We start from the raw sequence: 25,977 nt of genomic DNA, 5'->3' as shown, positions 1-25,977 counted from the left end.
TTCCCTAACTGCTGCAACCATAGGAGGAAGCTTGAATAGTCATTGCGAACGCGCACTCATTTGCTCTGTCGTCAGCACCCACGGGCAGGCAAGGCGGGAAGTCGGTATTTGCCCTCTGGCCTCTTGACCAAAAACACCTCCACCAGTTAATGATACTTCATGTACTCTGCTTTAAGTTCAAAGGCCAGTGTCTCTCAGGAACACAGTTGTCATTTGTACCACCTATTCTGAAAATGGTGTTATAGTTTTTACTGAAGTGTGATGTCATCTTACTTCCCTGTTAATGACCCCCCCACCACCACCACTATCCCTGGCTGCAACTAATATTATGACAATCCCTTTTCCTGGATCCAGCTCATGAAAACGTCTCAAATCCAGAGGAAATACATTTTGTCCCATTTTCTCAAAAATCCTCAACCCTAGACCAGAGCTGGTTCGACGTATTATATATGTACAGTACAGTATATACCTGTGTATATAATATATACACACACATATACATACATAAAAAATACGTGTTCAATCATTGGAATAACATTTAATAAGGCCACTCGCTTTGGAATAACATTCTACTTAGTCCTGTTTTTTTCACTCAAACGTCATTTGGGTTGTGCCATCTTTTGAATTGTATCATAGAACTGATGACAAAAGAAAGTGATGTTTTGCTGTGCACTTGGGTGTTTTTAAGAAGCCCGTATGTCATACACTTTACATATACGTTTAGTTAATGCCTCGTCAACGTTGGACAGTGACAACACAGAAGTCACCACCACTTAATAAATGAGGAAAAATAGCATTATTTACAGATACCATCCACTATTTCAGCATATTTATTATTTAATTGTGTCACCTGGGTGCAAAGAATCAGAACTGTCGCTTGAACGAGTACAAATAGAGCTCAGGAGTCCAATCGTCGCTGGTAGTTTTGCAATTCATGTAGGTCCCTCGAATTTTTGAATACGTTTCTGACACATTTCTCACAAAATAAATAGCTACTGTGTTTTTTTAAATTATTGTTACTGGGACACTAAAGTACTTGTTGTTTTGCAGGAGTACTGGACACCAAACAATCCCATGCAGAACACCATCATCCTTCTGATTGAACAGATTGTAGTGGCCCTGGGGGGAGAGTTTAAACTTTACCTGCCTCAGCTCATCCCGCACATGTTGCGTGTCTTCATGCATGACAACAGCACCGGGCGCAGTGTTACTATTAAGGTAAATGCAGGCTTGTGCTCCCAACAAAAGCAATCTTTGTTGGAAACTGGCTACTTGAAATGACTGCTGGCGAAAACATTAGCCTCCTGTGTTCAGGTGGAGGTTTTGATTTGAAACAGGTTCACATTTTGTATGCTGGTAAGAGTTTTTTGAAATCTCACCATGGGCTGAAAGTGTATTCCCATCAAGCATGGAAAAGTGTCAGAATAATCAGAATCAGAATGTATACCATTTTTCTTATCGGTGAAGAATAAATTACACGGAAATACACTCTGTATTCTCAGTAAATTGACACATTTTATAGTGGAACACAATCCGTTCAGAGAAGCTGGTTGGCCTAATGAAGTGTTTGAATTTTGAAGTGATTATGATTTTAAAGACAAATAATTTGTTTCAGGGTCAAACTGCCACCATCATAAACCCTTCATTACAGTAACATTTTGACATTAGATTTCATTCACATGGAAAAAGCCACGGATATTAATATACAGAAATAATAAAGCAGTCTACCTTAAGTTGGATATGAAGTGAAAACACAGCTGCGGTCTGACTATATTGAATGTAGTTTGGTTACGTCACGTAACCTCTGGTATACAGTACATTCTTCTCGTCACGCGTTCTTCGTTCAACACACCTTGTTGAGGCTGGTCTTTTTATTGAGCAACTGAAACATTCAAACAACAAATGACACTATCCTTGAATGCTTGTCTTGTGATGTCATGCATGATGGCCGTTCAAACTCGTAATGATTGTGTGACATGAATCTGATTTTCATCAAAATTCCCAATTGTGCCTGTGGCTCGTTAGAATTTAGGGGTTCCAATGTTGTTAATATATTCCAGTTCAGTTTTCTGTTGGCTCCATCAAGCTCATTCAGAGCTCAACTGTAAGTTGTGTAATGCACTCTCCAAAAGGCAAGACTGTATAGACCCGAAGCAGCCACTCACTTCTGTTTTAGATGCTTCTCGCGTTTGTGTGTTTTTTCCCTGAAAATAGTTCAGGTTGAAGGCCACTAGGACATTATCATATGCTAAAGGTTTTTTCGTGGTGCATTTTCCCCTCTGCTATTGGTTAATCTCTGAGGCTTTACTAAGTAGATAACAGCAGCCTATAGACTGGGTCATCTATGAGTCAGATTTGGCTGAAAAGGATTTGGGGTTGACCAAAATGTCGTGAAATGGGACTCCGGTTATCCACTAATCCAAAGGAGTGGAAAAGAAAAGCATACTTCCATCATTCCAAGGAACTGTTCATTCTGTCTACAACCATCTCTCAGGATACACTTGCACACCTCTGCTTCCTGCTGGCGTGCCTTGTGCGCATTAAATAAGGGTGCTCACTTCTGCTCGTGTTTTAGCAGTTGGAGGTATTTTTAGAGGCGACTCATTAGGACTTTTGCCTGCAAATCTTTGTCGAGTTTATAATGCTATCAATCATTCTATTGATTACTCGGGTAAAAAGTGACTAATGACACCAAGAGAGGCCTATTAAGATGTTTGTGCTGGGTTGTGTGCTTTTATCTGCAGCTGCTCAATGCCATCCAGCTGTTTGGTGCCAATCTCGACGACTACCTCCACCTGTTGCTGCCTCCGATTGTCAAGCTTTTTGATGCCCCCGATGTGCCCCTGCAAGCCCGCAAGTCTGTACCACATGTCTGTGGATGGAGTGTCGGTTCATCCAGAAAATGCCATTTCAGTCAAACCTCACTCAATCATTAATCTTTACTTGCATATGAACATGTTACCCTTTAAAGGGGAAGTCAACTCCAAAATGTTCTTCAAAATAACATCTTCTATGCACCCCCAATAATCTAGACATTGCATTTTTGAAATATGATTTAAACAAAAAATTACAACTGTTAATCCATCTCTGACACTTGCTACCAACTGAAAATTACATCACAGTGTCTAAAACCTCCGGTAACAACCGTCACTGCTCACATGCTGTCTGGGTTTGGTCATGATGTGACATTTGCAAATTTTCATATTCCACAAATGCAATATTAATCAACATACTGTGTTCAGAATAGTGGGGGCGCATAAAATATCATGAAGACAAATTTTGACCTGACTCCCCCTCTAATATTTGTAGTAATATTATAAAACACAATACATCTTTATGAATCGTCAGCGTTATTATTAATAATCCCTAATAAAAAGAATAGCATTCATAGTAATAACAGTAATTCCTATAGTTATGTATCACTAATCCTGATAAATATTTTAGAACAAGAAATTATCATTGTCATTTTTCATCTCAAAAACACAATGGTGTAATTTTGACATGGCAAAACAGCAAGTACCGGTAGTAGGACAGGTTAAACATGATTGAAAATTCCAAAGTATTTTCACAAAATTTGAGGATGGTGCATGGAACCATTGAACTATTTGAGAGGGATCCGGGGGAAGAGTACCCAGAAAAAACATGCAAACATGGGCAGAATATGCAAATATATTTATTTGTATGTTTGAATGGTTTTCCCCTCTTTCTCTGTGGCTCAGGGTTGCCTTATAAGATAAGATAAGATCTCTTTTATTTGTCCCACACTGGGACTTAGAGACTCTGGACAGGCTAACAGAATCCCTGGACTTCAGAAAAACATGCAAACATGGGCAGAATATGCAAATATATTTATTTGTATGTTTGAATGGTTTTCCCCTCTTTCTCTGTGGCTCAGGGTTGCCTTAGAGACTCTGGACAGGCTAACAGAATCCCTGGACTTCACTGACTACGCATCTCGAATTATCCACCCCATCGTCCGGACGCTTGACAGTACGTCTGAATTGCGCTCCACGTCCATGGACACCCTGTCCTCGCTCGTCTTCCAATTGGGCAAAAAGGTAGCTGTTGACTCTCTCTGGAGAAATTATTCAGTAGAACACTTCCCGCCTTCCCACTGCTGGCTGCAAATGAACGTAATTTCACTTACCTCTACACCCCGTGCCCTTTATTACTTCCCGTTAGACTGCTTATGTCATGGTCTGTCAGTGGGGGTGTTCTGTTTATGAGCGTGGCTAAGGTCACATTTACTCGGTCTCCTCCCATGCCTTACCCCTCCCCATTCATCAACACTATCGTTAGCATTCCTCATGTAGCCACGTCTGGCAACATGTGAAAAGGAAGCTTTTGATGTAAGACCCCATAAGTAGTTTGATCCTCATTTATTTGGCTTATGGGGAAAAGGATTTCGGGGAAAACAAAATTAGGTATGTAATTAAGCACACATATACCCTGTGATTTACTCTCCTTCACCTGCCTCCCATCTGCAGTACCAGATCTTTATCCCCATGGTAAATAAAGTGATGCTGAAGCACCGGATCAACCACCAACGCTATGACATACTCATATGTCGCATTGTTAAGGTGAGCTCCTCTCCTCGTTGTATGGAATAAAAATACTGACAACTCTACTAAAGTGATGAATAATACACCTTTACATTAATTTGCAATTATTTAATATTTAAAGTACGAGCAATTAGCACCTAACATCAGGTATTGCCACATTTTTGAGAAAAAAGTTAATCAGAATCAAACCTTTTACATGCATACAGTATGTAACACAAACAAAAAATTTGTAGTTATTCCCCCGAATGGATATGCACTTGTTAATTCACAAAACATTTTTTTTTTGTCAGCCTGATGCGACAGCCTTTTTTTTTTTTTTCCATCTGTGTGGTCCTTGCATGTCTGTATTCATAACAGGGCTATACTCTGGCCGAGGAGGAAGAGAATCCTCTTATCTTTCAGCACCGCCATGTACGTGGTAACCAAGGTGATGCATTGGTCAGTGGACCAGTGGAAGCGGGACCAATGAAGAAACTTCACGTTAGCACAACAGCTCTTCAAAAGGTCAGAAAGTATCGTAATGAAAGCTGTATTTAGCTTTGTTTGCATGTTAAATGAAGTATATAAACCAATCACTTGTCTGCAAGACATTTTAGTTTACTTGAGGTGATGACTTAAGAACAGACCGTTACAAATTAAAGGGGGGGGGGGATAACTCAAGTCTGGTGGTGAAATCTATTGAGTGCAGATGCGCGCTGGGTAACCGAATGCCTTTGTGTAAAAGAACAGCAACAGCTCTGTTAGAGTCCAGAAGTCTACTGCGGCACAAGAGATAATGCGGTAGGGTCAGATAGCATAGCAAAGAGTATAATAATGTGCTCAAGAGAAGCAGGGACCTTTTGTGATGTTTTTATATATGTTTATATATTGGCGCATGTCAAAATAGTTGACAATTGGAGAAATCATATCCACTGTCTTCCCGAGATCTGAGTTTTCATCTAGATCAAATTTACCTCTGGTGCAGAGCTTTTCATCTAAGATTTAAAAAGAATGCAAAGCCCTAATTTGATTCTTGTGTTTGTTAGTCATTGTGTTCATTTGTGAGCTGGCTACATTCTGGTTCACAGGAGAATGATGTAAGACGTTAGGAATGGCCAGGAGGGGCCATGTGCATTCAGTGATACCGTGGACAGCAGATAGTTCCAGTGATTCAAACAGTGAAAATAAATTCCTTTAGCTGCACCTTCTATTCCCTCGACAACATTTTGTGGAAAATAAGTTATGTAGCATTTCTCTGAGAAACTGACCGACAATCCCCCGCCTCTCATTGCAGCTCATGCTGAGGTAGGCTTTTAAAATACATGTGGCAATCTTATAATGACAAGTCAAAGTACCGCGATATTAATATTGTCTTACGATGGTGTCAATGATGAATTACGGAGCATGGAATGAACATCAATTCCTAGTGTAATGGAAGAACTGCAACCTTATTTGATTTTGGTTTGGTTTGCCACTGCTCTGCAACCATGAGCAATTTACAATAAATCAAATCTAGAGTTCTTGTGAACTATTGCATCACAGAAGTGCATTTGTGCAACTGTGCATGGTGATCATCCAACAGGCTGCTCCCACGTAGTTCTCAAGAACTAAGTAAACGATCTGTTGCTCACAGGCCTGGGGCGCCGCTCGAAAGGTTTCCAAAGATGACTGGCTGGAGTGGTTGAGACGCTTAAGTGTTGTCCTCCTGAAGGAGTCTTCCTCCCCAGCACTGAGATCGTGTTGGTCGTTGGCTCAAACCTACATCCCACTAGCCAGGTACACCACCACATTAGTCATACGCAGACTAAAGTATTCGGACACCTGGCCATTATACGTACAGGAACTGAAGATGGAATAAAATATGGTGTCGATCTTCAGTTCAGATATTTTTTAATTTGTCTTTTGCGGTGGATCTATGAAAAAAAAAAAAAAACCCCGCCCACAAAAAAAACTTCCAAAAGCCATCTAAAATGTCTTTCTAGCATGAAGAGTTCAGATTCGAGCAGATGAATAGTCTAATTAACCTCTAACCTATCTAGTGGTTCAATTCCTCTCTGTTGTCTGACCTTTCAAATCCTACCTGTTACTTCTGAGATCATTAAAATATAAATCGTGTATTTGTCCCACAATAATATAATACATAATTGACCACTTTGTAGTGCTTGCATTATGAATAGCTACCACTGTGCATAGCAAAAAACAAACAAACTAACAAACCAAAAAAAACCCCACAGAACATATGTTGTGGATCTGTGTACTGGTTGCAAACACTAGTAGCTTCCAGATGTGACCTTAAGAAGAAAACAAAAAAAACTGAAAGAGATTACACTTGGTTAATCACTGTGTTTGTAAGGTACCAGTAGTTGAAAGACTGTGTGCTCTTCGACATCCCCAAGTGTCTTTTTAACATTTGTGTATCTCTGTCTATAGGGACCTTTTCAATGCGGCTTTCCTATCCTGTTGGTCCGAGCTAAGTGAAGACCAGCAGGATGAGCTCATCCGCAGCATCGAGTTAGCGCTCACATCACAGGACATCGCAGAGGTCACGCAGACACTCCTGAACCTGGCAGAGTTCATGGAGCACAGTGACAAGGTTGACATTGAGCAGTAAAACCACCACACCTCCCTCGTACAATTAAACGGCAGGATTGGACAGGTCATATTTTGGGGGAAATCTCAGCTGTGTATCCGTAGATACACAATCTGAGGGGATTTTAAAATGGTTGAATTCTAAAACCAGAATAGCGCAGTACTATAGTAAATATAATCATTGTGAAATCACAGTTGACTAAACTGATCAAATAGCTCTATTAATAATATATTTGTCATTAGTTCTTCATTGAGACTGTATGAAGAAACGTGGTCTTTATTAGGGATGGACATTTGACTACATTTCATTGATAAATGTTTATAGAATTTTTTGAAACAGTCTATCCAGCAAATGTACGTAAACACAAGTGAAACCAATGCGGAGATAACCAAGGGCTAATGTCACTCACCTGTGTGCCAACCTTGCTAGCCTATGCGCTGTGCTCAAACTGTCCTATGTTCTGAACTAGCTCTAGGAGTGAGTTGTTGTGTAGCAACCTCCTTCGCTGACTTGGTTGCTTGTTTTGGTATATATCTCCTGTCCAGGGGCCTCTGCCATTGAGAGATGACAATGGTATTGTTCTGCTTGGTGAGAGAGCCGCTAAGTGCCGCGCATATGCCAAAGCTTTGCATTATAAAGAGTTGGAGTTTCAAAAAGGTCCGTCACCCCTCATCCTGGAGTCTCTTATCAGGTAGGATGCTGAAATTTATTTCTTAATTGAAATTGCATGTGAATGCTGAAAATTCCTCAGGCACAGCCAAAATGCCAATGACACAGGTGTATCATATTCTAACCATTTGTACAGCACAGACTTCTGCCAAAGCTAAAACTAAAGATTTATTACCAGAACTTCATTTCCTCTGTGATTAACAAAGCACATAAATCTAATCGCAAAAGGGAGGTGAAGAGTCATGGAGCTCAAAATATAATCAGCGCTTACAAAGCATAACAAAAAACGGTAGCCACCATATCTGATGAAATTTCACAGTAGCATAAGTCTTAAATTAATTTTGCAATTTCTTTATTACTTATTATATTTGAGATTAATTGTAGTTCCCGGAGGACAGGATTCAACAAATTTTCATCTTCAGTTCTTTACCCATTATTTTGTGAAATCTTGCCAAAAATAAATGGAAATTTTGTGGAATATATGCCAATGCTGACAAAAAACAGCAACTGTTATTATTATTATTATTGTTGGTCAGATTTTTGAAGTGGTTGTATTGAATGCTTTGCATAATTTTTCTTTGTTTTCTGCAAAAATTGTGATTGTATGTCAGCTTAAAGTAGTATTATGTAAATGTATTTATTGTCATTGAGTCAATGTAACTGAAAGATTACAACTGTCTTTTTAGGCCAATTTCACATCCCTTTCCTATTAATTGTTCCAAGTAGTTATGCACAGTTATTGTCACAAAAATCTAGTTTGGCAGGTGAGTGTGACACAAGCCAACTGTTAATTTTGAAAAAAATTGATCCAATTACAAAACACATGCTATCAGTTCTCCATAACCTTTAGATATAATGCGTCACGTTTTCCACCCTTTTGTGTTTGCATTTATTTCTTTGTTTTCGGAATGGCATACAGAAAGCAGTTTTCCAGGCATCTAATTGGACATTTACCCCTTTTTCATCTATGAGTATCTGCAATTGTGTTTCTCAGGGGGCTGTTTGCAATTTCTCTGGAGCCTTGATGATGATGATGATGATGATGATGATGATGATGAATGATGGTAACAGGCAGTCTAGTTTTTTCATATCCCCATCTGGTTCTCACTTCTCCAGAATTTCCCATAAAAAATAAATAAACATAGCCTGGTATGCATGAAACACTTTGTAAACCTGGCTCTAATGAGTCGCGACTTCATTTTGAAAAGGAGGGGAAAAAAATCGCACGCAGTATCTGATCGCCATTCTGATAATATTGAAGGCAACATGCTGGTGCTTGAATAATTGAGTAGTCATGGTGCGTGTTCATGACCTTCTGATTACTATTGGGCATTTTATTCTGTCGTGTGGATCTTTATGCTCAAATTTGAACACAATGCAACAATGATACCCCACTACAAATGAGTAAAATGTTCTGTCATTGTATTTATTATTGCTGCTGTCCATTTTGACCAAGTTCCCATGTTTGATGCTTTGGCCTGTAAAGGGTTTTGGTTTCACGACTGTATTTGTAGGCCCTATCGCTATGGCTAATTTCAGAATACCTTTGTACCCTTATCCTCAACTGTAGTGGTGTGCTGTTCATTGACCATATTCGTTTCATCTCCATTATAATGATCAAACTGGGTAATGTTTATATGGGGCAATGGGCTGCAGGATCTGAACCACATGTTAATAATAAACGTTGAGCTATATTGCTGGTGGTGACAATGGAAATACTTGAAAATGGAATTCAGAATTAGGCTAAGGTTGATCTGATCTTTTTAGATGTCTGCAATTCTTGATGAAAATGTCATCTATAGTATGCCGCCTGCCTTTTTAATGTACTGTGTTAAAACATATTTATTATATACAGTATGTCCTGAGCATGATGCAACAAAATACACCACCTCTCATGATGCTCACTGAGTTCAATCATGTTGTAAAAAAAACAACACAGATGGCATAATATACTGCAAAATCCTCCCAGTGGCCCATCGACTGCAAATGCGATCTGCTTGCGTGAACGCACAAAGATATAATCGCACCATAGCTGTAGCGTCACATGGAAAGCAGCACGCTTGTCTATCTCTGTACAATCTTGTTCGATGGTCCACATCAGTGATAATAGAAGATCAGAATGTTTACCACAAATTCAGCTGTTTAATGTTAATGTGTGGTCACAGACAGCAGAAATGTCCCTCGACGTTCGTCAGTGTGTCGGGGTCCACCGTACATGATCAGAGTTATGGGCGTGAGCATAGTTTATGATGTCTGTTAAGCAAAGGTTTTTTTTTCTTTACACAAATTTGGCAGTTAAAGATTAAAATGCTATCGTGTTGTATTATTTCCTTCGCAAAATCTGGTGGCGGCACTTGACCAGCGTTATTGAACAGACTGTTCAGTCTGAGAGTACAAAAGCCATGATTGTTTCACTAATGTGCTAACTATGGCGCCAACAACCATCACTGCTGACATTTGAAAGTGCTAAGAGAAATACAAAACCCCAAATTACCGAACTTTCGTAACACAAGCCAAAAGCACTCAAAGTTAACCATAACACTGTTGCCGCTTGGTATAGCAGCAATGGCCCATCGTCAACATTTTTAGACTCTGTCAGGTCTCCTTTTCAGATATGTGCAAGTCTTTCATCGTGCATATTTTCGGGACAAGGACGTAAGGTCCCTGTTGTAATGTCACTGTCGCCCTCTGGAAAGCAGGCTAGTAAAATGACGTCCCACTCTAGATGCAGTTCATATACAACGAGGATATATTTTTGGTCAAGCCAATTTTATTATGAAAATATATGTGACCCGACACAGTCCAGAGTGTCATTATTATTAGTAATATTTTCCACAATGTTATTACAGTTGGTTTCACCAGTTTGATTACTTTTATAGACTTGGATCAGTCGGTCTTCCGCCACATTCCGACTTAATTCCACTGGTAATTTCTTCCAAAAGGGAAGGGATACCATTACAGCCTTAATTAGATGTTTATCGTAACTTAATGTGGCACCTTGTAAAATTAAAATGAATCTCTCCAAGCCTGCCATCGAACTTCCGAGACACTGGAGCTTGTTTTGTAGTTTTTTTATGATTATTATTTTTTTGTAAGCATGTCAGTATTGTAACAAACTTGTTGATCAAAACGTAGCAAAACTGGCTCCTTTTCTAAGTATGTTTCTTGATGGCAGAATAAAGTATTTTGTGGGTGGTCTTCATCGCTGTGGAAGCAGCCTTAGAACCTTCTGTCACGAGGTGACCACATGTCAGAGTCAGAGGTCAGTCACTCAAAGCAAATAGATTTGGTATGAATGGTGAGAATACTTTGGTATGCATTGAGTTAGTCACGTTTCAAAGCCGGAAAAGGTAATTGTCACAGTCAAGTTAGGCATATAATTTCTTTTAAAAAATATGTTTATTTTCTGTCACATAAAAACAGCATACTTACAGCTCTGTACACATTTTACAAATTTCAGACATCAATAGTTCGTTTTAAAACAAAATGCAGCACAATTAAAATGCATTTGGTCCCATTCCAGCAATAAAATGATGCATTGAAATTGGGTTTTACCCACACATGATATAGATTTGATCCACCTTGACATGTCTTTGCTACTCTTCATGAATGAAATTTATCAATCCAGAAAAAAAAAAGCTTTCTTGATTTTGCAAGTACTGTAAATGAGTCATGGTCCAGCCACCCATGTGGCACAGTGGAAAAAGAGCATACATTTAAAATACAATATTTTACTGATAAATACACTAAACACAACTACAATTTACAATAACACCCAATACCAACAAAACATTCAACTGACTTGAACCTCATCAAGGCAATTCTCAACAAATTGACTTCCTTTGGCAGCTGTCGGAAAGTCATTTTTGCTTGATCATGTATAAGTGAGATCTTGTGTGGTCTTGATCCAGGATTTACATCTGTAGAACTTAGGGCTAGAAACCTACTGGCCGGACTTTCATCTCCACCTTTTTCAGGGAATAGTTGGGACCATGCCATCCGTACCAAGTGATCCCATCCGTGCCCTTCATGTGCTCACCGTAGCGGTAAAAAACTCCATTCAAGTTTGAGTCAGTGCAGCAATTGTACCAGTAACCACCTACAAAAGAGATGAGATTGAGTTGAGGGCATTTATTTGGACAGTTTTTGAGAACCATCATTGCTCCATTGTTTGTGGAGTTGGTGTCATGAATTACCTTTGCGTAATGCCGCACAGTTATCCACACACTTGTCATTGTCTTTGTTGAAAGTGCTGAAGTTGGTGTTGTTATGGTAACGCAAAGAATCTCCAGCATTCCCTCTGTAGTGGGCAAGTAAGAGCTTGTAGCTGTTGAGCTCATTGGCCACAGAGAAAAGCCCGTACTCAGCATAACGAGTCTCTCCTTCCCAGTCCTGCATATAAAATGTTTTTAGTCATTTTTGTGCACTGATACTGTTCGTTATAAATGTGTTTTATGCATCGTTTATGTATGGGGGTTTTTTTCCCTTCAAATTTTGCAGACCTGGCTTTGCCAACACCTACCTCCATCTCAATCCTGAGCACACTAGGCTGCCTTGTTAGACGGAATATGTGGTCATTGCCAAGCCAGAAGTCTCCACGGATGGATCCAAATCCGCTTTTGTACTGCTTCCAGTCGCGGCTAAATATTGTCAGACCAACTTTACGCCTCTGGATGAGAGTCCAGCCACCTCCGTTTGTCTCCATATCGCAGAACACCTAAAAGGATTTTCAAAATCTTAACCAGAGTAAAAATCCAAACGTTCCTCATTCATGCTTTACCAAAATGATCACCACAAGGTCGTGCATAAAATACAGAAAGCTTCAGTATTACTCACACTGAGCTCAGGTGTTCCCAGGAACTCATCTTTTGGAAGTTTGTACTCGCCAGAGATCTTATAGTTCTTGCTGTAGAGTGTTGCACAGTCATAGATGGCATCTGGAGAAAAGAACATTGTCAGTCGTCATCAAAGATTGAAATAGTTTAATGTGCTGATTTAACTACCACCCCAAAAGATAACTCGGAATCCTGTAGTTTATTCTGTTTTTCACCTTCATCCTGATGCAGTAATACTAATTACTTCTTCGTTACGAATGAACGGTTCCTTTTCCGTGAAAGGTTTACAAGAAGTAGAGATGGACTCGAAATCTCAAATACGAAATCTCAAATCTTAAATCTAGCCCAATCCCAGGCCTCGTCCCGCTCTGCGCTCCCGTCTAATTTGCTCACATTGTCCAAAGGTCTCCATGTCCCCTTTTCTCAGTGACATAAATGTGACCCAGTGAGACTGCACAGTCAAGATACTGGAATGATAAATGACATCATGCCTAGTTTGCCTCGCTCTGGGTTCGTGTTGTTTTAATGCTGAAATGATAGATGACTTTGACAGAAAATCAGATTGAAAGTTATGTAGATCGAACTTTAAATTCCGTAAAAAGGATTTTAAAAAAGATTACAGCGGAGATACAAAAAGCTTCTAATGCATATATTTTATGATACTCGCACACAGAAGTGCTACTAATTGGGCGGCTGTTAACATCCGCGATAAAAGGCTGAATGCTCACCTGATGTTGTCGTCTGAGGAGCAGACTGCAGGGTCTGAAGCTGCATGATCTCCACGCGGTTGTTGATTTCAGAGTACTTGCTCTCGGCCTCGGTGACCCTGGCTTCCTGCTGCCGGTTCTGTTTGTCCAGGTCCATGATTTGCCTCACGACATTCATCTGGTCTGCCTCCTGCTTGCGGCTCAGCTCCCCGAGGAGACTGGTCAGATTAGCCACTTGAACCTTGAGAGAACGCACCTCATCGCAGCACTGAGCCTTGTTTGGCTTTGGTGGTTTCAGCGTTTTCCTGGGATTCTGGGCCCATGTCCCGACTACCAGCAGAATGCTGACTGCCACAATGCTGAGATTGACTTTTGACATATTGAAGACGTTCTAGATATTCACTCGGGTTGTTGGTGATAGCTTTTCGAGCCCAGTCAGTCAGTCAGTCAAGTTGTGGTTGCTCAGTTGTTCTTTGAACGGCAGCTCACTCGTGTTCCCTCACTGAAGACCTCCTCTCCCAGAGCATCTTAAATATTTGCATGTGGGTCCTCCCATTTCTTCCCAGTGCTCAACCCACTGGGTGTAAGTCCTTTCTCACCCCTGCCCCTCTACCTTTCCTTCCAAGTGACTTTCGCTTCTTCTACTTTTTTTTTTTTTGTTGACCTCTTCTCTGCAGAAGAATCCAAAGGTTGCTGCTTGAAGTTCCAAGGGCATTTGCAGTTTTAAGTTAGCTTCTTAATTCAGTCATTTGCGTTAGCAGTTAAAATACAGACAACTTTGTTTGTTTATTTGTTTATTGAACATAAAAACATATACAGTAATAAATTGACAGAAAGTGAGGTAAGTGAAAAAGGACAAAAGAAAGAGAAATCAGTCATCATACGACACAATTATTATGTTCAAAGGAGTAGGAAGAAATAAAAAAACGTATCTAGTCCTACCCCAAATGTTAGGTTAGGCAGTCAAATGTTATTCACAGTTACTGACGATTCTACGGCTGCGGTGTAATCTTTCTTACGGTATTTTAAGTTATCTCTGCAGATTTGACTAAATTCTTAAGGAATAACATGCCAAGACCTGCCTCAAGTATGGTACTTGAAGATTGGAACGCCACTGTTCTAAATTACACGCCACAACTCAGTATGCATGAATCTACTCTATATCAAATTATTATTTTTTCCATTAATTTTGTGAAATATCCTTGAATATCAGGTGACAAGTTTGAAAGCATGAGAATTGTAATGTAACAAAGTATGGTGGAATACATCCGATCAAGTCTAAATGGCCTTAATGCGAATGTATTTTTAAATGATTACAGTAATCCCTCGTTTATCGTGGTTAATGGAGACCAAAACCACCCGCGATGAACAAAAATAGTAGCAACCAATAAACATATACAGGTTAAAAAAAAAATATATATATATATATACAATATATATATATATATATTTTTTTTTTTAAAGTCCGCAAATGGTCCGCGAGAAGCTGACAAACAACAGCGAGTCACATAGAGCAACATATACAGTACTGTATCCGCGATGCACTGAAGCCGCAATAAACGAACCGCGAAATAGCGAGGGATCACTGTATTCAAGTTTATGTGAAATTGTTTATATCGTTTAACTTTGTCTCTTTTCTAAATAATCACAGGCAGGGTTGGTGACGTGATAATAGATTCTTGGTCATTGAAGCTCTCGTGAATCCTGTAACCTTAAGTCACTGATGTGCGTCAGTCTCCCTTTCTGGAAAAAATGTGATTAATTTGCCTTCCTGCATGTCCTCATTTGCCTAACTACTCTGAGTCACATCTTCTCACTTGCCAGCAACGCATCCCAGCGGCATCACTTTCCTCTTTACTTGACCCGGACTCTGTCATTTGGTACTAGCACGAACCAGCTGGATGCTATTTAATATGTTTACAAGCACACCGTTTTTCCTTCGAAACAGTACACTAAAACACAGCTACCCACTAACTCATCTCATCAGATGTTACATTACCAAAGCACCCGACCTATGGTGACTTACACAATGCTCACTGGAGGCTTTTCTGTCACCAATATATGCTGAAAGATGTTCTGTTATTCACCAGTGGCCACTGGAGCTAAGCTGTCATCAGAACACTCATGGGTTCAATTACGGTACATGAGGTGGAAAAAGAAATTGGAATTACATCATAACGTTAACTCTTTTCTACCTGTCCTGCAGATCCTTCCCTTTAAGTAATCTTTTTTTGGTGGGGACAATCAATGTATCATCCAATTAGTGCAGTGATAAGAACGGCTTCCTCACTATACAATTATGTTTCAACCAGTAGCTTGCTGAGTCCTCTACAGTTTGCATGGTCTTATTATTCCTGGGTGCGCCTACTTCTTCCGACCACACAGACGCACCGGATTCGGTGAACTGAAGACTTCAGCTGCTCACGTGTGGATGTTTATCATTTCGTGTCAAGCCCTAGTTGACTTGCAGACAGTCCGCGGCATATCCCACCTCTTGTGAAATATCAAGCTCTCTGCGACACTGTGCAAGTTAAGCTACATCAATAGTGGACGGCCATCAAGGCTAAACATAACATTTTAACGATATGGTTTTCATTAAAACCTAAGGATGGAGACTGAGGTAGGCCTTTTGCCTCAAAATTGCCAGTAGATATGAACATTGATTGTAATTTAAAACACCAGTCCAACAGTGTTGTTACTGCCGTGAAGATTTACTCCATCAACCCCAGTTTGCTTCATCTTTACTGCTAAGACATCCGGCTTTTTATTGGTTGATAACATCATGCCACCCGCGCATCTTACAGTGGAAACGCAAGTCACACGGGATTTTTGAGAACTTTCTCTCATTGGCAATGGATTGTTTTTGTTTTGTTTTTTAAAGGTATAAAATCCAATGCAGACAAATCACATGCTAAACCAAATCAGATTATTGCTGACTTGCATTGGGCTTCTTTGGGGAAAAAAATGTGAACAACGATCTGTTACACAGTTAAACCTCTGACTTTGGCTTAAATCAACTATTCTAAGATACTTTTATACTATTTTCCATGAGGTGGAAGACTATATGAATACACTGGGGGCATTGTGCAGGTCTGAGTGGCTTACTTCATGCCTTGGCAAACCCTCAAGTGTCCTGGTGGCTTCAGCTAGTGATGGCTGCCAGCTGGTATCTGTTATAGAGCAAACGCAAGCTACTCCATCAGCTAACAGTTTGCCATCCTCCAAACCAGTAGCTCGGGCAAACATCCTGGGCAAATACAGCATCCACAATTCACAAAAGTAGTCCCAGGCGTTTGAATGAGAACACACAATATTTTAGGTTGCCATTGATTTATATGTGTGATGGAGAACTCTGTCGGCCTTTTTTTTTTTTTTTTTTTTTTTAATGATATACTGTATATATATTTTTTTTCTGGAATAACTCTAAAGAGAATATTCTTAATATGCAACCAAGCCCAGACTTCGTTTTTCACACAGTAAGAGCAGCATTCCAATTGTTCAAGGAATGGGGGCACCAGAGACACTTTGTTCTGCCGGCCTTTTAACCTGAAGGTGACGAGTCCAGGAAACGCGGTCTGCTCTGCTCTCCCAGTTGACGATAATGTTTCAATAGTTTCTCCAGCTGAAAGCTCAACATGCTCAAGGCAACATAACAAAAGCAAAAAAAAACAAAAAAAAAAACGTTGCCTACTTTCCATTCACGGTATTAGAAAGGACTAATGTTATCCCGTTTATTGGATCTGTTGGGTAAAAACATGCTGAGCAGCTTTATGGTGTCAGAGGTCTAACCCACCATTAGCTATGTTTATCCCAGGACAGTTTGCAAGTGTGCCATCCAGCAGGTGTTGAGTTCACGTGCTTTACCTACATGCTAAGACGTTCACAGTCTGAGTTTGGGGATGCACACATTCTCACTATCACCATCAAAGTTGCTGAACCCTGATCCACATGTAAAAATGTCTCTTCATGAATTCTGTATACCACTTTTCCTCATTAGGGTCATGGGTGTGCTGGAGCCGAAACCAGCTGTCTTTGGGCAAGAGTTGTGGTACACCCTCAGCTGGTCACTAGACGGTTTCAGATGTTAAAAATAGCCCTGCATTATTTAAGCTTTTCTCACGCGAGTAGCTGTACATATGACGGATCAGTATTCATTTCTGAATGCGCTTTGCCAGTTTGCCTTTCAGAAGTTTGATTCCATTAAGGTCTCAATGTGCATTTGGCTGGCCTCAAATATCCGGGATCAAGAGGATTTCTTTCTTATTAAATTTGGTCCAGTAGTGACGTCTGGTGTTCCTCTCTGTTGGCTTTGCATACATTACAAGATTTCCAATTATTAGATGAGGAACTTGTCATCCTTTCTTCCATTTTTCGTAAAGTTTGATCAAGAGTCTTTGTTCAGCGCAGGTTCGTTCGGCATTACATTCCTTGCATTAATTGTGGAAGGCGGAGATTTTGACGATTCCTTATTTTATTTTACAGCAAGTATCCTGCAGAGTCGCATTTTCCTTTGGATAGTCAAAGAACAAAAGTGGAGCAAAGGTCTGTTTTTGGAATCAGAAGGGCAATAAATATTCAGAGTTGTTGAATCTGAAAAGCAAATCTGGTAAATGGGTGTAAGTCTTGAGGCCAGTATATTTCGAAATGGTCTGAAATTGTCCTTTTTGAACCTTATGGTCTCTCAGGTTTCTTTATGTTCTTTACATTCTTTAGTCAATTGACTTGCCATTCCTCTTTACAACTGGTGTCAGTTTTCGTCTTTTCTTTTCGGGGACGACTCACTTGCCAATAATCCTGAAGGAATTCACCATTCTAAGTAATTTGATTTTGCATAAACGGCACATTTTCAATACGTATTTGCGTTAATACTTAATTATTCTGAAGTCGGACCGGGCAGAGCTTCAACCATTGGACGTCACCTTTCAATTCAGGACAAAGGCTTTAGGTTGTCTTGTCCCATGGTGATTTTCATCGTAAGCAAAAGAGATTCTTGACACGAGTCATGAAGTTCTGTCCTTGCGAATAGTTGAGATGGAGAACATGATGTTTGAGCCTTGTCATGTGGATGTGATTAGACTGCATGTGTTGTGGAAGCTGGCAGCCAGATGGTTTTAGCTGCGGGCCAATTAAATCTACAGGGTCCACAAGGAGAGAAGAGTCGTATTCAACGTTGTCTCGTCTGATGAAAAGCCACAACTGGGCAACATTTAGCATACCTTGACTGAGCTGCTTCTGTGCTGCACGGAATAGATTCCCAGTTGCTCTGTAGAAATATGAATTTTCATATGTGCAATATCTTTTGTGTTGCACAAGAGATCTTCAAGATCTGTGTGTGTAGCTTGTTACCCTGTCTACTGGTGTTCTTATATATTTTAATCAAATTTCTGAAGATGTTAAACTTGCTTTATGGCCTTGTCCTTGGGATTTTTTTTAATTTCTTTTAAATTCTGGAACTCTGGCTAAAAAAAATGCTCTGGTTTCAACTTTGCTGGTGAATGATGATCATTTCAGAGTTCAGTTTAGTGCTTAGTTTCTGACAGTGGTTACATTTGGTTTCTATTCAAGTAAATTCCCAGTGTGCATATTAATTGTACCTGTCACAGCAGCTTTAAGATCATTTGCAGTGGCCACACGCAGAGCTATTTTTCATCACACTGGGACCTCAGCTCTGTCTCAAAAGTCATGTCTGACAAACATGCTCAGGCGTCCCTCAGCATTGTCCTCGGGAACTCCACTGCATACCATAATTTCTCAAGCGCTTCGTTTTACAGATGGATTGGCTGCGATATTCTCTTGGGTTTTACCATTAAGGTACTACAGTATAGTATAGTGCAGTTGTCCTTCAAAAGATAACACAAAAGTGAAAAGTGCCTCAAATGTCAGTTATTCTAATTATATCAAAGTCTAATTTACATTCCATTGCAGAGTAGTGATGTAACGATAACGGCGATATTGCGATATTCATATTGCCACAATATCGTCAATTTTCATGTCACCATATGTAAAGCAACACTGTTAAAAAGGCCAGATTGGTTCCCATTTGTGCAGTTCCAGTACCCTCTGGTGGTGGTTTTATTAGTGCAATTTAATTTGAATTGGGCATGTTTTGACCCACGCTAATTGCCAGATGAATGGGAACGTGACGCATTTAAATTCCTCCACAAATTGACTTGAATTACAATGCCCGTCCATTGGCGTGGCCGCGAAATTCTTTGTAATTTTTCTCGGCGAATAAACATCATGGCTCTGTGGTTCTGCAGTCTTTGTTTTTGTTACTTTTATTTAGTTATTTAATTTTGGGGGGCCTACAATGACCACCACATCCCCCAATGCAACGCAAAAGCCGTGTCACATTGTTGGGGATGGTGTCCATTTACCATAGCCAGAAAGGCTAAGACACTGCACGGTGATTTGCAAACAAACCCACTGTTATTTCATCACCATAAATTATCTTGTCACCTTTTTGCACATTGCGCAGAATTTAATATTTAACCACACAACGATCAAACTAAGGTCAATTTCATGACTCATTCTGTTTCCATGAATTTGAATGGGGAAAAGAACCAATTAATTTTGCAACCCAAGGTTCCACTGTACATCCTCCTAGAAATTATGTCATGACAGAACCACATCACGTCATACATCATCGTAAGGCAGTTACGCTTTCCAGATATGTCACCATTCTGTCACTGGCATATATGGCAACAGGTTCAAGCAAAAACAATTTGAAGTATGACAACAGCGATTCAAAATGTGCATCTTAATGTAAATTCCATTGACAACAACCAATATTATACTTTATTTTATCACAGTATTTGGAAGTTATCATTGAAGCTATGATTCCAAAGCAAAAAGTGTTTAGTAAAGCTCATTCCGAAAACGCCCCACATACAACTTAAGCTAGATATTTCTCTGAAAGTCAGCATGTGTCTTATTTTTCAGTATCAACAATAAACTGCAGCAGCCAGAAGCCGCATCAGGTGTGCTGGAATATGCCATGAAACATTTTGGTGAACTGGTAAGTTTTTTTTCCCTTCTTCTAAACCCTAAGTAAACTTTACTAATCATGCGTTAAGTTATCTGTATTGCTCCAGAATCCTTTCTGCCACTATTATGTGTGACTAGAGAGTTTTTTTTTTTAAATCTTTTGCTTCTCAGTCTAATCAGCTGGGATAAATGTTAGCAACTTTAATGCGTTTAACCTTGAGTTATTTGTGCATTTATATTGCATACTTCTGTCAAGACAGATCAGAAAAAGTAATGGTAAGCCTGCCCATGAGAAATTAAATAACATTTGATATTGCGTTTTCAACACTTGGCAAGTTGGCATTGGATTTGGTAATTCTCACTGTCACCATTATCTTCTCAATGCCACGATTGATTCACAGGATAAAATACAACCTTGATGACCTGTGCTGTGGGTTGTTTTATTGCAGCTTCCATCTCTTTAGGGGGTACTGTCCAGCTGCGTACCCGCAGAACACCTTGTTCTTAAAATGCAGCATGTGGAAAACCCATTTACTCGTCTGGCTTGGAGTATTGAGTATTTTCCCAATTGTATAGACAAAAAATTTGTTGAAAAAGCACACATTAGCAAATTGTTGCTGTCTTGCAGTGTACAGAAAATGTGCATACCTCATGGTTTTTTTTTGGTTTTTTTTTTTTTGGTCACACACTTCATGGAGCCATTATGTAATGTTGTAGCTTTGGAGAGTTACCTAGGGCAACAGTGATGAGAAATTAGGACTGCGGCTTTCGAATATTTTGGTATTTGGATATCCTACTGAAAATTCAATCAACTAATCGAGTATTCAGATGAAAAAAAAATCTATATATCTATATATGTGTGTGTGTGTATATATATACTGTATATATACAGTATATATATACTGTATATATACAGTATATATATATATATATATATATATATATATAATATATATATATATGTATATATATATATATATATATATATATATATATATATATATATATATATAAAGAAAACCTTTATTAGTCTCGCAATGGAGAAATTCCCAATTCACAGCAGCAAAGTTATGAAAGGAAGAAGTAGAACAACAAAATATATAGGAGCTGCTGGAAAGGCAGCCACTCTCGCGGCGCCATTTTGAAGTCAAAATAACAAAAATAACACAACACAACACATAGGGCACAGACAGTCGTGCAATCTTCACCACTTTTCTGCATACACTTTGTTGTCTGAAGCAGTTCTATTTTTCATATATATAGGAAAGGCGATAAAAGTTTCCATTGTATCACTTTTCTCATACCATGTCTATCGTCATATGACACCTATATTGACACTTACTTTAAATTGCGAGTCACTTGCGTCAGCCATGTGCGAATAGTGGGCGGGCGAGGCAAGATTGCTGCCACTTAAAGTCGCAGCATCTAGCTAGCAACAAGCTTTGGCTGGCTGCTATTGCTTGGACTGCGCATGAATGCGTTGAGCTTTTCCTCCTAAGTCAGTAATCACAGCGTCCATGGTGGTAAATAAACTACACTTCTGACAAGGATTATGAGGAGTGATTAATAGAGGGAAAGATTTCATTGCTGAGCGAACTAAATGTTGTGAAAGATGCGAATTCATTCATATTTTACAAACAAAATAATGAAAAGAATACTGTGGAATATTTTTGCCCTTTTAATAACTATATGGTACTAAATTTAGTGTACTATAGGAATCTTTTCGAAAGATGTCCAAGATGAACAATTTTTGTAGGTCCTTATGGACATGCCTAGAAAAAAGACATTGCGTTGTCACTTAAAATGCCTCGTAAGGTGTATTAGTAAGATTGTACCGGTTTCTTACATCTCAAAAAGTAAGACTTTAATTGCCTTACATTTCATTATGCATCGGTCCAAACAATGCTGTTTTATATGTCCGCTTTTTGATCAGGAAATCCAAGCCACTTGGTATGAGAAGCTCCATGAGTGGGAAGATGCTCTGGTGGCATACGATAAGAAGATTGACATGAACAAAGAGGATCCAGAGCTCATCCTGGGCAGAATGCGCTGCTTAGAGGCCCTGGGAGAATGGTATGTGATTATGTATCCTGGAGTTTGACATCTGAGTTGCCATTCTAGTCTAGCCTTTCAGCTGTGTGCATAACCGTGAATTCATCAGCTACTGTATACCCTCCTTGTTCGATGCTTTTAGTTTAGTTTTTTTTTCCCTATGTCGGAGAAGGAGTTAGTCAATGTAGTGTGAATACATTAATTATGCCTGGGATCACTGGATTAGGAGACTTTTCCAAATCTCCTGACAAAAATCCTTTTGATGGGGGTGAGAAGATTGAAACAAGGTTCCTTTGAGTTGACTGAAGTAATTCAATCCGGAAAGAATGAAGAGACGGCCAACTCCAGTTAGAGGTGCAGCCACTCTACTGAAGGCTTACCATAGCGACAGCTCACCCTCAAAGAGCATTCTTGGGGGGAAAAAGACAGTAATGTCCAAAAGATCCAAATGCTGTATGTGGATAGTTGTCGAAATTCAGACACTAAACAGATGGCTATCTACTTATGTAACTGTCTTGTGTGATTGTTGTCAGTGGTGTCATTTTGGTAAATGATATGATATTTATTATGCAAGAAAATGATTTTGCTGAGGTTGGGGTTTGGGAGAACCTGAAGAGTCTGAAGATTATGTAATATTTGAAAGGGTTATGAGTCGATGAGGATCAGATTTTGGAGAACACATTGTTGCCTGTCAGGTTAATAATAATAATTCGAGAAAGCGTTTTTTCCCAAGGTAGAAATAGAACATGTTAAAGTTGTGCTATCGGCACGTTACGTGACATTTAGGGTTCCTGTAGATGAAAACAAGGCAATTTAAGATGAGTTTTAGTTCCTTGAACATGGCACACTGTTGTCAGGAAAATAAATATTTTATTTTGGATCAAGTGTATGCAGAATATGTACTTGTAATTGCAGAATGTTGATGCAGTTCCTGCCTGGTGGCGAATGTTTACATCTCCCATCCAAAACACCAAGGCATCTTATTTGGGAAGTTCCAGCAACAGTCTTATGTCACTCTTCCAATGTCTCCCAATGCCCTGAAAAATGAGGAAATGCAATGTGAATTACATGAAGGCTAATTTGAGAGTCAATAGTCGAGAGTTATTGATGAAGCCACAGAAGACAATACGGTTTGTTTGTCGTTCCCATACCGAAGGAAAGACGACAACAATATTGCAATATATTATTCAACTTTTAATGAAAAGAAAAACCCACAATGGTCACAGAAATATCTTCAATCAGACATAAATACCGGGATAACAATAAATATAAATCTAATGAAAATTAAACAATGAAAAATCACTTTTTAACTTTTTTAACAGGATTATTTTAAAAAAAAAACAACTCCTGTCACAGGTCTGGACAAAAGGGTAACAAGAAGGGTACCAACGATTTTGTCCATGTGTCTATGACTGCCGGCTAGGCTGGAAACTTCTTATTCTCGTGGAAGAGGCTCTGGAGAGGGAATTCTGGGCTTCTTTACTCAGGCTGCTGCCCCCATGACTCGATTCGGATTAGCGTGGGTGGGTAGACAGATGGTTTAGAGAAGTTTGCGCCGTTAGCAGCTTCAATGAATCAAGTGAATTCAAACGAGGGTTTAGTTTGACACTAATAAGTGGTTGTAAGGTATACGTTGTTAATCTGACTCACGATAATATTTTAACCTTTAACACAATAACTCCTCTCAAGCACTTCCTCGCCTACAGTATTGCTACACATTGTATTATTGGAAGCTGTGTGTGCTTGCATCTTGCACGCATTAGTCAGTTGGAGACTGGCTTCACTTGGTTTCCAAACCTCCTTCATGCTCTTGGTTTTTGTGCATCCTTCTATTTCTCATTCTCTTTCAAGCCCACTCCAGCTGAATTCCCGTATAAGATGATGTGATGATTTGGTCTCCTGTAGGACAGTCCGTCCAGCTCTGATTGTTCATAATGAATTTTGTGTGTGTGTGTGTGTGTGTGTGTGTGTGTGTGTGCGCATATAAGAAACATGTATTGTGGATTGTAGTGCAATAGGTCATTTATTTGCTAAGGTACTTCATGTTATCAAGCTTTTATTGAATGTTGTTTTGATCTGAAATGTTAATTTTTAAAGAGCAATATATGAATGAATATTTGAAATGTTAAAAAAAACACTTATAATATCTTTTACTTCCAAGTGTCAGTTCTTTATTATTAAATGTTAGTCAACAAAAGAAACTGATATATTTTGGAATGATTTTAGTAAACCTTTATAACACACATTTCTTTTTTTTTAATTATCCGTATTTACTGTAGTCAATATGTGTAAGCACTATAAAGTGTATTGCCAGTTCATATCTAAATTATAAATGGAATGCGGCATGTTGAAGCATGTGGCTAGCACGTTTGCCTCACAGTGGTTCCTGGCTCAAATACATCCAATTTTTCGGATCGACATTAAAATGGGTTCTTCCTTGGCCCATTTCGCACTTGTCGCCGAATCTTTGTTTGGAGGTAACTTGGCAAACCTCCACCATGACTGAGCAATCTAATTTAACAGTCCTGATGTGTTTTGAATTTTACATTGAGATCAATACACTCTTCACAGGAACATTGAGGAAAATCGTTGCGGTGCTAGCCGCAGTTTTAAAAATTACTGCATCTGATGTAGCAAACATTAGAGGCGTAGCATTACAATTCCAACCCCCCTTTCACCATTTTCAAAATGGTGTGACCGTGGAAGGAAAAAGAACGTTAAGGTACTGCTGTATTTTCTTGTATATGCACACTTAGAGCCCATGCTGATTCTTTTTTAGGGGTCAGTTGCACCAACAGTGCTGTGAGGAGTGGACTCTCGTCAGTGAAGAAACTCAGGCCAAGATGGCTCGTATGGCTGCTGCGGCCGCTTGGGGACTTGGTAACTCAGATACTTTTTAATCTCACGAACATTAACTCAAGTAAAAATCACTTCACGAGGAGCACTTTTTTTTGTAAATTTCATGCATTTAGAGCTGCAGAGCTTTTGGAAAATATGTGGCTGGAGGATGCAATGGATGACTGTGAAATATAAACAATCGCATCCTCGCATGACATGGAAGTGGCCAACCACAACATTGACATAATATATAATGGCGGAGGAAAAACGTACCACAGTCAGAGCGCATCGCCTGAGATTTGTGGTCTGTGGCTTTGCCTTGGACCAGCAAAGCTCTCTATATGAAGACTGTCTTGACAGCGTATCATTGACAAGTCATGTTTGGGGTCCTTGTTATGTCAATCGGGGTCACCTACGGTGAAACGGTCATTGAGCGTTTGATTGTTTTTCCCTTCAGGACACTGGGACAGCATGGAAGAATACACATGCATGATCCCCAGAGACACGCATGATGGTGCCTTCTATAGGGCAGTGCTCGCCCTGCATCAGGACCTGTTCTCGTTGGCCCAGCAGGTATGTTATGTTATGTCATCATCTTTGAAATACACCCAAAGGAGCAAACGTCTACCCCCCGTTTACTGTACAGTACATTAAGGCTGTATTTTTAGAAAAGCCAAAGAAAAGACATGCCATGGGAATGCACAATAGCCTCACTGTTTCTGGAATTTCCATTAGGCTTTTCAGCAAGCCATTGAACG

At 39.5% G+C, this 25,977-nt stretch overlaps 2 protein-coding genes across 4 annotated transcripts in view; one reads left to right on the top strand and one right to left on the bottom strand.

Moving 5' to 3' along the window:
- The window catches only part of mtor (mechanistic target of rapamycin kinase), a 71,948-nt gene that overhangs the window by 15,636 nt on the left and 30,335 nt on the right, over window positions 1-25,977 (top strand). For all 3 annotated transcript variants that reach the window (XM_086106388.1, XM_086106372.1, XM_086106380.1), the window contains exons 21-32: window positions 1,051-1,218; window positions 2,745-2,857; window positions 3,896-4,058; window positions 4,488-4,580; window positions 4,920-5,066; window positions 6,175-6,317; window positions 6,972-7,134; window positions 7,677-7,822; window positions 20,285-20,360; window positions 22,263-22,402; window positions 25,161-25,261; window positions 25,677-25,792. In XM_086106388.1, the coding sequence (XP_085962514.1) occupies window positions 1,051-1,218; window positions 2,745-2,857; window positions 3,896-4,058; window positions 4,488-4,580; window positions 4,920-5,066; window positions 6,175-6,317; window positions 6,972-7,134; window positions 7,677-7,822; window positions 20,285-20,360; window positions 22,263-22,402; window positions 25,161-25,261; window positions 25,677-25,792 (1,569 nt within the window). The remainder of the gene's footprint in view (window positions 1-1,050; window positions 1,219-2,744; window positions 2,858-3,895; window positions 4,059-4,487; window positions 4,581-4,919; window positions 5,067-6,174; window positions 6,318-6,971; window positions 7,135-7,676; window positions 7,823-20,284; window positions 20,361-22,262; window positions 22,403-25,160; window positions 25,262-25,676; window positions 25,793-25,977) is intronic.
- Window positions 11,181-13,842, bottom strand: angptl7 (angiopoietin-like 7). The gene is made up of 5 exons (XM_086106358.1): window positions 13,364-13,842; window positions 12,637-12,737; window positions 12,323-12,517; window positions 11,997-12,192; window positions 11,181-11,899 (listed from the first exon to the last, which is right to left on the bottom strand). Exons 1-5 carry the CDS (start codon window positions 13,719-13,721, stop codon window positions 11,736-11,738), a joined length of 1,014 nt encoding a protein of 337 aa, XP_085962484.1. The 5' UTR covers window positions 13,722-13,842; the 3' UTR covers window positions 11,181-11,735.

This window comes from Hippocampus guttulatus, chromosome 1 (assembly GCF_054856545.1).
Source record: "Hippocampus guttulatus isolate MCC_2025c chromosome 1, RoL_Hgut_1.0, whole genome shotgun sequence".
Classification (NCBI taxonomy): Eukaryota; Metazoa; Chordata; class Actinopteri; order Syngnathiformes; family Syngnathidae; genus Hippocampus; species Hippocampus guttulatus.
Note: the sequence above shows the minus strand (reverse complement) of the source record. Positions and strands in the feature narration are given on the sequence as shown.

Bases quoted from the DNA above. Each gene is read 5' to 3' on its own strand.
- angptl7 (XM_086106358.1), bottom strand. From the start codon at position 13,721: ATGTCAAAAGTCAATCTCAGCATTGTGGCAGTCAGCATTCTGCTGGTA. The intron at 12,193-12,322 runs GTAGGTGTTGGC...TTTTATATGCAG, and splicing joins TGCTCAGGATTGAGATGGAG to GACTGGGAAGGAGAGACTCG. The intron at 11,900-11,996 runs GTAATTCATGAC...TCTCTTTTGTAG, and splicing joins CTGTGCGGCATTACGCAAAG to GTGGTTACTGGTACAATTGC.